Source organism: Ranitomeya imitator, chromosome 5, assembly GCF_032444005.1.
Source record: "Ranitomeya imitator isolate aRanImi1 chromosome 5, aRanImi1.pri, whole genome shotgun sequence".
In the NCBI taxonomy this organism is placed as follows: Eukaryota; Metazoa; Chordata; class Amphibia; order Anura; family Dendrobatidae; genus Ranitomeya; species Ranitomeya imitator.
The window spans coordinates 487,810,518-487,823,065 of record NC_091286.1 but is presented as its reverse complement, the minus strand read 5'-3'; the positions used below and the strand labels follow the sequence as shown (position 1 = coordinate 487,823,065).

Here is a 12,548-nt window from a genome sequence, read left to right as displayed (position 1 = left end):
GTAACAATTTAATGGATAGGAAAAACATTTTTGGGGGTGCAAGAAAATCATTGATGTAAATACTAACACAATGAACAATTACTGTTGAAAATCGAATCCAGAAAACTGATAAAAATCTGTCCTTTTGTTCATATTCGACATGAAAAAGGTCATCTGACTAAGGTTTAAACAGATTGTGAGCTACCATTATCGCGTGCATACTGTCTGGAGACCAGATTGGATAGATATTAAACGGATGGTAGAGTATTTATTTTTTTTGCTGTGATAGCATTATACTTAAAAAGAGCATTATGATAAGTATGAGGAAATTATTAGCTATGCATTTTTCAATACAAAAGTTAAAATACACCAAGAATATGATACAATTTCTGCAAGTAAAAAAGTGTTATTGGACTTTTATTCTACCTTTATGTATATGATGATATAAATCATATTTATAGATGTAAATGATTCCCCATAATTTCACAATAATTTGTAACCGTGCAAAAAAATGTAATAAACAATTTAAATGATTTAATGAATTTATGTAGACTGATATTCTAGCATTTATTTTCATGGTAGACTATGTATTATCTAGGTATAATAGACATCTGCTTAGAAAGCATCGTTGCCACTGAAATATGTAGTTGGAAATGTTGCCTATTTTCCCGATGATCTCAATGTTGACTGTCACTAAAACATCCAATTGGCAACGAAATGCATCATGATGTTCTGCACAAATAAACACAATTTAGTGCTAATTCGCATAGATGACCATTTGTTTTTCAGGCTTATTTTTGTAATGTGCTTACATAAGGTATTCCAAAAAGACCGAACTCAAGCATCCCTGGTATAGCCCATTTTATATCATTCCAGTTGGCAGCATTATCTCCAAGCCAATGTCCTGAGTATTTTCCTGATCCAGCAAAAGTAGATCGAGAGAAAATGATGCTTCTTTTTCCAGGGAAAACAGCTTTGATGGCTCTGAAAATGAAAAGCCATTATAAAACGTAGCTCGCTGCAACTATTGTCTTGATCACATGTATGCTGTAATCATTCTTCTGCTTTTGAATATGTTACATATTGACAAATGCGATGACATTTCTGCTCATATTTCTAAAAATAATATACCACAGGGTTCTGGGCACTATACTGTGATAGAAAATTAGAATTTTGTATTTTCCATTAGTTTACATACTGTATAGACATCTCTAGTAAATGGAAAATAGTTCATTATTATATACAGTGGCTTACCAATTTCTTCAGCCTAGAAGTTATTCGTGTTAAAAGTAATGATGGAAAAAAAAGCAAGTATAATGTTGTACCGTGTTAGTCAGGAAAATGGTAAAAGTAAAGCAAACTTTAGAAATGTAAAGTTTGCACATATAAAATATTCTAAAACACTAGCTTCCAAAGTAATGGAACGTCTTAGAGGATAAATAAGTGTTTTTGCACAAAGGGATAAAAAGTATTTGCTTTATTAAATTATTTTAATAATGACATACACAATAATTAATAAAAGGGCGCCTCCAGCCTTGAGGGAACCCAGCTCTGAATTACCATTTATAATTAAAGTAAGTGCACATTGTAATATGATGTTTCCCAAATCAAGAAATATGTGAATTCAAGAGAAAGCATGATATATTCATGGCACAACTGATAGCCTAAAAATACATTTTCATTTGCCATGATAATAAGTACCTATCCTTGTTTGCAGCATGTAAACTGAAAAAAAGCCCATATAAACAGTGTGTACAATGTATGCATCCAAAAACAAAAGAAAAAAAAACATGAACCCAGTCAAAAATAGCTATACAAGTGTGCCAATATAAAAATTAGAATACAATTATGGGTAAATTACCTGAATACTAAGTGTGCTAATCACATGAGTTAAAATGTGAATAGGAGATGCATCCCTTCACCCCAATGCGCGTTTCTTAATTGCTTCTTTCAGTGGCATATGAAGCAAAGGCGAAACGACCCCAGAAGAAGCAATGGCAAAATGTGTGTCAGTGTGCAGGGATGCAGCTCCTTTTCCATTTCAACCCATGTGATTAGTACACTTAATGTTCTGTTAATATACCCCTAATTTTGTTATTATATTTATAATGGCATAGCTGTATTTGACTAGGTTCACGTGTTTCTTTTGATTTTTGATGCATGCTGTGAATGCACTGTTTATATGGAGATTTCAGTTTACATTGTTAGGTGTCGAGATTCTCCCGCTGCATAGGATGGATCCCAAGCCATGTCTTCTCCTGTGATCCCCCATTCAGTTTCAACCACGGCGAATGCTGCTCAGCAAAGATGTCAGTCTTGGCATCTTGCTCAGACTTAGTCTGTGAGCCTAGTTACTGCTGCCTCTTCGGGTTCAGCTATAGTAACAAATTATTGACTGCAGCGAGTGAGCTCTTTTGAGACTAAGTCCAGGTTTCGTTCTACTGGGCATGCTCGTGAGGCGACTTCTCTTTGGTCGTCAGCCATCACATGTTGAGGTCATGGTCCGGCACCAGATTGGTCCATGAGCAAGGTCCTGTCTGATTGACAAAATCTATAAAAGGATCTTTGGCTAGTCTGCCCACTGAGGTGTCAGGTTACACCTCCCAGTATACCCTATAGAGAAGGGAGAGGGCAGGAGGAGCAAGGTAATACATATGCAGGGAAGCATGCACATATAGACCAAAAAACAGTGTTTTACAAATAAATGTACTGCTCCTGGGTCGTGTAGTCTCTTGAAGGTACAAACATGAAACAACTCCAAAAATAGAGTTCATTTTTTGCACGTCTTGTTTCATCAGCATTTTATCTTCACTTTGAAAACAGCTAGACTGTTCATGCTAATGTGTGCAAACTGTAAAGCGCTGCGGAATATGTTAGCGCTATATAAAAAAAAAAAAAAAAAAAAATAAAATGTTTTATTCCTTCAATCTGCCGAAACTCACCATGATGTATCATCCTCAGTTTCCAGTGCCGCTCTGGTCCCATTGTCGCTCATGTGACTGAAATTTGGACTCACTGGATCACACAAGATTTTATGGGTAAGCTGGAAGTGGCTTTTACGATGTAAGACTATGGAGCGTCAGTAGCACATTGCGTTGTAAGATTGGCTTTCAGCACAAACAAAGACCACTGTGTGATCTGGAGAATCAGAGTTTCAGTCATGTTAGTGAGAAGTAGACCATAGCAGTGCTGGAAACCAGGGAAGACAGCAATCAGTAAGTACATTAACACACTTATACTACATTACCTGCACATTTAGACAGGTTTAGAAAATAAAAAAACAGTTTCCCGTATTAGTAAATCTTGCTGTACATTCGTATGTATGTCATGTTAGGAAACACTACAGATTATTTTTATTTTATGGCCTCAATTATTTCAACTATTTCATTCACTAAAATTATTATTTTAATGTGATTGTCCAGAATAAAAAAAACAAACAGCATTGCATCTACCCACAGATTAAGTAGTATTGCCGCTGAGCTGGACTGCAATACTAAATGATGCAACCCATTGTAGAGTGTGGTGCTGATTATAGAAAAAAGCAGCCATGTGTTAGGACTGGCGGAACGCACCAAGACAGATGGTATGGATGCGTTCGCAGTCCGGGGTCCACCGTGCAGGTGAAAACCTGCTGCTAGCAATTAGCAGACTATATGGCGGTACACTAGAGTATACACGCGTGGGTTAACCTCACCCAGCGTAAAAGAAGCAATCCTGTTAAGGCACAGGACCGCGGTACCGCAAGTAGTCAGCGAACTCAACCCCAACTGGGATTGAAGTCCGATTAGACCCTTGCTGGCGCAACACCGCAACTGGGTGTGAAATGAAACAGAAGAGCATGCAGTGCCGCACTGACGAACGCCACTAACCACCCAGGCTTGGGTAAGGAAAGCACAGAGGAAGTGCACGGCGCCGTACTGGCGGTCACAGCAACTGGACGCTATAATGTGTGACTAGTGCTGTAGGATAAGTCGGGCGCTAGGTAGCAGCCATACACCTTCCGCGAACAGTCATAATATAGGGTAGGGGTATCCAAGGATGACTTGCACTCACAACATACACACATTAGCAATTGTTTGACAATACTAGCGCATGGCCGTGCGGTCATGCGCAGTTTATATAGCAGCAGCACAGGAAGTGGCCACAGCACTTTTGCCCTTCTAGGACCTGCCAAGAGGACCAATGGAATGTGCTGCAGAGCCTGAGCACATGATCCTCGATCTCCAACGGGAGACCTTACGCTGGGCATGCTCAGTACGTGCAGACAAGGACTTAGTCCCAGAGAAGTCCGCTCGCTGCTGACCAGCACAGACTTTAATAGCAGAGACTGGAGAAGCAGCAGTAACTCTCAGAACAGAGTGAGAATGAGCAAGACGCTGGGACCGACGTCCTTGCTGAGCAGACTCCACTGCGGCTGGACAAGAATGGGAGACCGCAGCGGAGGTGGCTCGAGATTTCCCCTGTGCAGAAGCGGGAACTCGACCCCTAACATTACCCCCCCCTCCTAGGGCCCCCTCCTCCTGGGGCCTCGCTACGTTCGAAGGCAGCAATGAGCTGCGGAGCCCGAATGTGCTCAGCAGGCTCCCAGGACCTATCCTCAGGGCCGTAACCCTTCCAGTCCACCAAAACATTTTTCGCAGCCTGATGTTACGGGCGGAGAGCCACACCAAGTCGCCAGGAGCAAAGGACGGGGCGGGGCGCCGATGAGCATCGGTGGAGGACCTCATTCTCTCCTTAGAGGCCCGAATGGCATCCTGAGTGCGGTCCCAAATATCCCGTGCCTCCACAGCCCAGTCTGCCACTCTGGAGTCTGCGGAAGACACGGGCATAGGCACAGGTACCCGTGGATGCTGACCATAGTTGAGGAGGAATGGGGTTTGTCCAGTGGAGTCGGCTATGGCGTTGTTCAGCGCAAACTCTGCCCATGATAGCAAGGATGCCCAGTCATCCTGCCTGGCTGAAACAAAATGTCGCAGGTATGTGACCAAGGTCTGGTTGGCCCTCTCTACCAACCCATTCGTCTCGGGATGATAAGCGGAAGAGAGATTCAACTCAATAGTGAGAAGACGACACAGCTCTCTCCAGAACCGAGACGCAAACTGGGGACCCCGGTCACTGACAATTTTGTCAGGCATACCATGTAGGCGGAAGATGTGCTTAATGAACAACGCAGCCAAGGCCCGTGCAGAAGGTAACCGTGGTAGCGGCACCAAATGCACCATTTTCGAGAAATGATCGGTGATGACTAGTGTTGAGCATTCCGATACCGCAAGTATCGGGTATATTCCGATACCGAGATCCGATACTTTTGTGGTATCGGGTATCGGTATCGGATACATAGGGATCTGTAAAATAAAGAATTAAAATAAAAAATATTGATATATTTACCTCTCCGGCGGCCCCTGGACTCAGCACGGGTAACCGGCAGGCTTCGTTGTTCAAAATCAGCGCTTTTAGGACCTGAGACTCACGTCCCGGCTTCTGATTGGTCGCGGGCCGCCCATGTGACCGCCACGCGACCAATCACAAGCCGCGACGTCACCGCAAGCTATTGACGCGCTCATTTTTAAAAATGAGCGCGTTAATGGCTTTGAAAGACGTAGCGGCTTGTGATTGGTCGCGTGGCCGCGACCAATCACAAGCCGCTATGTCTTTCAAAGCCATTAACGTGCTCATTTTTATCCCCCGTGCGGCTGCCTGTAGTATCGGCCACAGCCTGGGACGTGCTAGTTGTATACTCCCGGGTCCTGACATACTGGAGCGGAGGAGAAGCACTGACAGGGATTAACCCCTCACCCGCCAGCCTGTCAGTGAACACTGAGTGTCGCTCGCAGAACTCAGCCTCAGAATAATCTGCAGATAGCTGGAAATTAGCCCCTATTGAAGGAGGACTTTGTGCAGTGATTGGGGCAGATAATGGCTGTTTCCCCATAGATCCAGGAAGCGGCTAGTCAGCTGTGCCAGGACTGGAAACTCCGCTCCTCCACATCTGTCCACACACCCAAAAGCTCTTCTAAGAGCCCCCACATCCTCCTCCTAAGAGCCGCACCGCTGATCTAGGGATGGTTCACACTAGTGTCTGCTCACACTGCACCAGGCGGTATATAGAGGTCACTATACACGATCCGTGCTCCACTGTGGCCGCGACCAATCACAATTCTTTCAAAGCCATTAACGCGCTCATTTTTAAAAATGAGCGCGTCAATAGCTTGCGGTGACGTCGCGGCTTGTGATTGGTCGCGGCCACGCGACCAATCACAAGCCGCTACGTCTTTCAAAGCCATTAACGCGCTCATTTTTAAAAATGAGCGCGTCAATAGCTTGCGGTGACGTCGCGGCTTGTGATTGGTCGCGTGGCGGTCACATGGGCGGCCCGCGACCAATCAGAAGCCGGGACGTGATTCTCAGGTCCTAAAAGCACTGATTTTGAACAACGAAGCCTGCCGGTTACCCGCGCTGAGTTCAGGGGCCGCCGGAGAGGTAAATATATCAATATTTTTTATTTTTATTCTTTATTTTACACCTCCCTATGGATCCCAGGGCCTGAAGGAGAGTTTCCTCTCCTTCAGACCCTGGGATCCATCAGGATACATTCCGATACTTGGTGTCCCATTGACTTGTATTGGTATCGGATATCGGTATCGGCGATATCCGATATTTTTCGGGTATCGGCCGATACTATCCGATACCAATACTTTCAAGTATCGGACGGTATCGCTCAACACTAGTGATGACCCAAATGATGGTACAGCCGCGAGACTTGGGCAAACCCATGACAAAGTCCATCCCGACCATCTCCCAGGGCCTATCTGCCACCGGCAAGGGATAGAGCAACCCAGCTGGCCTTTGACGCGGAGATTTATTTTTGGCGCAGGAGACACACGCCAGAATATAATCCCTGACATCCCGGACCATATGCAGCCACCAGTACGTCCTCGCCAGTAGCTCAGATGTCCTCTTTGTCCCAAAGTGTCCACCCACTCTGGACGAATGAGCCCAAGAGAGAACCTCCGGTCACAAATTAATGGGCACAAAAGTCTTGCCCGGAGGCACAGACTCAAGTGAAACCGGTGCTACGGTTCTCAGGCTCTCAGAGGGAACAATAAGCCGAGGCTCCTCTTCCTCCTCTTCAGTTGACATAAGGGAGCGAGAGAGAGCATCAGCACGAATATTCTTCTCCCCGGCGAGAAAATGAAGAGAAAAGTGGAACCGGGAAAAGAACAAGGACCATCTGGCTTGGCGAGAATTTAGCCGCTGGGCTGTCTGTAAGTAGACCAAATTTTTGTGGTCAGTGTAAACCTGGAAGGGAAACCGCGCACCTTCCAGAAGATGTCTCCACTCTGAAAAGGCCAACTTCATTGCTAGCAGCTCCCTATCCCCGATGGAGTAGTTTCTCTCCGCTGGCGAGAAAGTCTTAGAGAAGAAGAAGCATGGATGCTTCCGACCTTGAGCATCCTTCTGGTAGAGGACTGCTCCAGCACCAACGGACGAGGCATCCACCTCCATTAGGAATGGCTTACCCACATCGGGACGATGTAAGATGGGAGTGCTAGCAAAGTGGGACTTAATAGAAGTGAAGGCCTTGGAGACCTCTTCCGACCACAATTTAGGATTCGCTCCCTTCTTGGTGAGGGCTACCAAGGGAGCTACCAGAGTTGAGAAGTGGGGAATGAACTGGCGGTAATAGTTAATGAACCCCATAAAGCGCTGCACTGCTTTAAGAGAATGGGGCTCTTGCCAGTCCATCACAGCCTGTAGTTTGGCAGGATCCATAGCCAATCCCTGGGCGGAGATGATATAGCCCAGGAACGGCAAAGACTCCTGCTCAAACATACACTTCTCCAACTTAGCGTAAAGAGAGTTTGCCCGTAGGAGGTCGAAGACTCTGCCAACATCTCTCCGGTGGGAGTCAATATCTGGAGAAAAGATGAGAATATCATCCAGATAGACTACAACTGAGGTGGAAAGCATATCCCGGAAGATGTCGTTGACAAAGTCTTGAAAAACGGCTGGGGCATTACAGAGCCCGAAGGGCATCACCAGATACTCATAGTGCCCATCTCTGGTGTTAAACGCCGTTTTCCATTCGTCCCCCTCACGGATGCGAATCAGGTTATAAGCACCCCGCAGATCTAATTTAGTAAATACCCTTGCTCCCCGAAGCCTATCGAAGTGCTCAGATATCAAGGGCAAAGGATACTTGTTCTTAACGGTGATAGCGTTAAGACTCCTGTAGTCTATGCATGGACGTAGCTCCCCATTCTTCTTCTGCACGAAGAAGAACCCTGCCCCAGCAGGTGACACTGACTTCCTGATAAACCCTCTTGCCAGATTCTCTTGAATGTACTGAGACATGGCCTCCGTCTCCGGGAGAGATAATGGATAAACTCGACCCCGGGGAGGCTCCGCACCAGGCAAGAGATCGATAGGACAGTCATAGGGGCGATGGGGCGGAAGGGTCTCCGCCGCCTTCTTGGAGAACACGTCTGCGTAAGACCAATATTGCTTGGGGAGAGAGGATAGATCTGCGGGTACCTCAGTAGTAGCAACCTGAACGCACTCTCGGTGACACCTACCCCCACATGATTCACCCCATCCCAGAATTCTGCCTGAGGACCACTCGATGTGAGGAGAGTGGTACCGTAGCCAAGGTATCCCCAACAGGACCTCATCAATACCCTCAGGAATGACGAGCAGAGATATAATCTCCTGATGGGATGGCGACAGGGACAGAGAGGTCTGATGTGTTATCTGTGCGGGGAGTGTCGACCCATTCACCACTCGTACCGTTACTGGTTGAGATAGCATAACCAGGGGTATTGCGTGACGTTGGGCAAAGGCAGAAGACATAAAATTGCCCTCCGCCCCAGAATCCACGCAGAGGTCTACCGAGTTGGAGGATGAGCCAAAGGTAATTGTCCCCTTAAAGGACAATTTGGGGGCAAACGTCGCAGTGTCTAGTGCACCTCCACCTACTACCACTAGACGCTGACGTTTCCTCGACCGCTGATGACATCTGGTGGCAAGATGTCCTGACTGTTGGCAAACATGGCAACCCTGGAGTGCACGAGCGGTCTGGGACTTAGATCCCGCTCGTGACACCACCTTAGGTTTCTGGAACTCAGGAGCCTGGACTGGAGATTCCAAAGGTTTGGCGAAGGTGGGAGCCAGCCGAAACCTCTGCCTACACTGGGCTCGCTCTAACCTCCGCTCATGAAAACGGAGGTCAATGCGAGTAGATACTGCTATTAACTCCTCCAGTGTGGCGGGAATCTCCCTAGTGGCCAGAGCATCCTTAACGTGGTCAGCCAGCCCCCTCCAAAATATAGGGATAAGGGCTTTATCCGACCACTCCAGCTCAGATGCCAGAGTGCGGAAATGGACGGCAAAAAGGCTGACCAAGGACGAGCCCTGAGTCAGTGCCAACAGTTGGAGCGCCATGTCATGGGTGACACGAGGTCCTAGAAAGACCTGTTTCAGAGTGCTCAGGAATAACGGAGCACTCTGCACCACATGATCGCCACGCTCCCACAGCGGCGTAGCCCACTGCAACGCCCTGTCCGACAATAAGGAAATTATAAAGCCCACCTTAGCCCGCTCTGTAGGGAAACGAGAGGCCAGAAGCTCGAGATGTATTGAGCACTGACTCACGAAACCCCTACAGGACTTACTGTCACCAGAAAATTTCTCTGGTAGCGGGAGGCGAGATAGCGTCGGTACAGGAGCGGCAGTGGACAAGGTAGCTGCAGCCACACTTGCAGCCTGAACAGCGACAGCAGTAACATCCACAGCTGAGGTTGAACGCTCAAGAGCCGCCAACCTTCCCTCCAGCTGCTGGATGTACCGCTGTAAACGCTGGTCGTCCGCCATTTTACTAGCCAGACCCTGGCGCTAGTATTCTGTTAGGACTGGCGGAACGCACCAAGACTGATGGTATAGATGCGTTCGCAGTCCGGGGTCCACCGTGCAGGTGAAAACCTGCTGCTAGCAATTAGCAGACTATATGGCGGTACACTAGAGTATACACGCGTGGGTTAACCTCACCCAGTGTGAAAGAAGCAATCCTGTTAAGATACAGGACCGCGGTACCGCACCTAAAGCGCGAGCAAGTAGTCAGCGAACTCAACCCCAACTGGGATTGAAGTCCGATTAGACCCTTGCTGGCGCAACACTGCAACTGGGTGTGAAATGAAACAGAAGAGCATGCAGTGCCGCACTGACAAACGCCACTAACCACCCAGGCTTGGGTAAGGAAAGCACAGAGGAAGTGCACGGCGCCGTACTGGCGGTCACAGCAACTGGACGCTATATTGTGTGTGACTAGTGCTGTAGGATAAGTCGGGCGCTAGGTAGCAGCCATACACCTTCCGCGAACAGTCATACTATAGGGTATCCAAGGACGACTTGCACTCACAACATACACACATTAGCAATTGTTTGACAATACTAGCGCATGGCCGTGCGGTCATGCGCAGTTTATATAGCAGCAGCACAGGAAGTGGCCACAGCACTTTTGCCCTTCTAGGACCTGCCAAGAGGACCAATGGAATGTGCTGCAGAGCCTGAGCACATGACCCTCCATCTCCAACGGGAGACCTTACGCTGGGCATGCTCAGTACGTGCAGACAAGGACTTAGTCCCAGAGAAGTCCGCTCGCTGCTGACCAGCACATACTTTAATAGCAGAGACTGGAGAAGCAGCAGTAACTCTCAGAACAGAGTGAGAATGAGCAAGACACTGGGACCGACGTCCTCGCTGAGCAGACTCCACTGCGGCTGGACAAGAATGGGAGACCGCAGCGGAGGTGGCTCGAGATTCCCCCTGTGCAGAAGCGGGAACTCGACCCCTAACACCATGTTTGTCTAATACTATACAGACCCATTATTGATCAGCAGGACTTGACTGACACCATTTTTGACACTTTTGCTTAGTAAATACCTACATTCCCAATTAAATACTTTATTTTCTGGCATATAAGACTACTTTTTAACCCTTGAAAATCTTCACAAAAGTCGGGTATCGTCTTATACACCAGGTGTCATCTTATAGGGCAGGTGCGGAGTAATCTGCGGTCGCCGCATATTGTGGGGGGAGCGACCCCAATGACAAGGAGAGGGGGCACCTCACCAGGAAGGTGTAAGTGAAGCAGAGGCAGAGAAGGAGATAATAGGATACAAGGGCGAGCCAGATTAGTGAAAGAGGAGTGTTTTTCTAGGCACAGCACTGCTCTCTCTCTCTTATTTGCATAACCCTGACATCCCAGACGCTGACAGTTTGCTTCACTTACACCTTCCTGGTGAGGTGCTCCCTCTCCTTGTCATTGGGACCACTCCCCCCACTATATACTTCGACCGCAGATTGCTCCGCACCCACCCTATAAGACGACATCTGGCCTATAAGACAACCCCCGACTTTTGAGAAGATTTTATATTTTAACTGGAAAAGTTGGGGGTCGTCTTATACGCCCAGTCGTCTTATACGCCGGAAAATACGGTACTTATTCTGGAGCATCTTTTCTTATAGCTCTAATTCTCTACATTATATCCTTCTTATGTTATGTAAATGTTTAGCTGCTTATATGCCTTAATAAAGTTATTATTAATAATACAAGTAATAATAGTAATAAATATACTTACTGTTCTGTTGAAAGAGTCATTGAATATCCATAGAGACTATGAACATCATAATGGGAGCCCCAAGTTTGCCTTGCATCCATACAGAGTGTCTTCGAATACATTACCCGATCGAAAATTGCTTAATAGAAAAGACAAATATTTTCTTATACCTTTAGCCACTTTTCATTCATCTAATTCCCACAAAGATACTTTTTCTTACAAGTGTGAATTATAAATGTGCTGGCAACTTGATACATGACCATGTAGCTTGCACTAAGGCTGTTTAATGAACATCATAGTTCAAAGTGATCAATAAGTCAAGCTGAAGACAAACTTTGCCATTAACCTTTATAACCACTATTAAAATATTTTGGAAGTACTTTCGGTGACACGTTAATTAGAATCTAGCTTATATTTTGTTTATTAGGCATCAAAACAATTATCAAGTAGCAAAAGTTTACGGAGATCAGCTTATGCAGTCCATTTTTATACACATTTTATTCTGATCTACCAACAAGGAGTTTGAATTATAAAATGCAAAAACAATTCTTATATTATTATACCTATATATTATACAATGATGAGCAAATGGGTAACAATGTTTTGAACTTTTGACTTTCAGGCTTCATACCTCACCATCCACTACAGCTTCAAAAGTGAGACTACCATCATTTTATAGACAATCAAATTGGCTATCTCATTCATGAATTTGACTTGCAACTATTTAGTACATGATTTGTTATGCAGATTCTTGTCATGTTACGGCATTGTTACTGTTTTGCTCGTGGTAGTGGAAAAATATTTTACTTCTTGTGAACTACATATTACTGGTATTACGTTGATGCCATAGCGAAAGGTAAATGGATTGAATCATGGAGCAGATATAAAGAAGGTTTCCCAAGAAAATGGAAACTACTTCTTCCAGCTCATCAATAGCGGTCTTTCGGCCAAGAA

General features: G+C 46.0%; 1 protein-coding gene across 2 annotated transcripts in view; it reads right to left on the bottom strand.

The window, feature by feature from the left end:
* Positions 1-12,548, bottom strand: part of SI (sucrase-isomaltase) — a 427,600-nt gene that overhangs the window by 307,587 nt on the left and 107,465 nt on the right. For both annotated transcript variants that reach the window (XM_069727394.1, XM_069727395.1), the window contains 2 exons: positions 11,616-11,733; positions 792-963 (listed from right to left, as the gene is read on the bottom strand). In XM_069727394.1, coding sequence (XP_069583495.1) covers positions 792-963; positions 11,616-11,733 — 290 coding nt within the window. The remainder of the gene's footprint in view (positions 1-791; positions 964-11,615; positions 11,734-12,548) is intronic.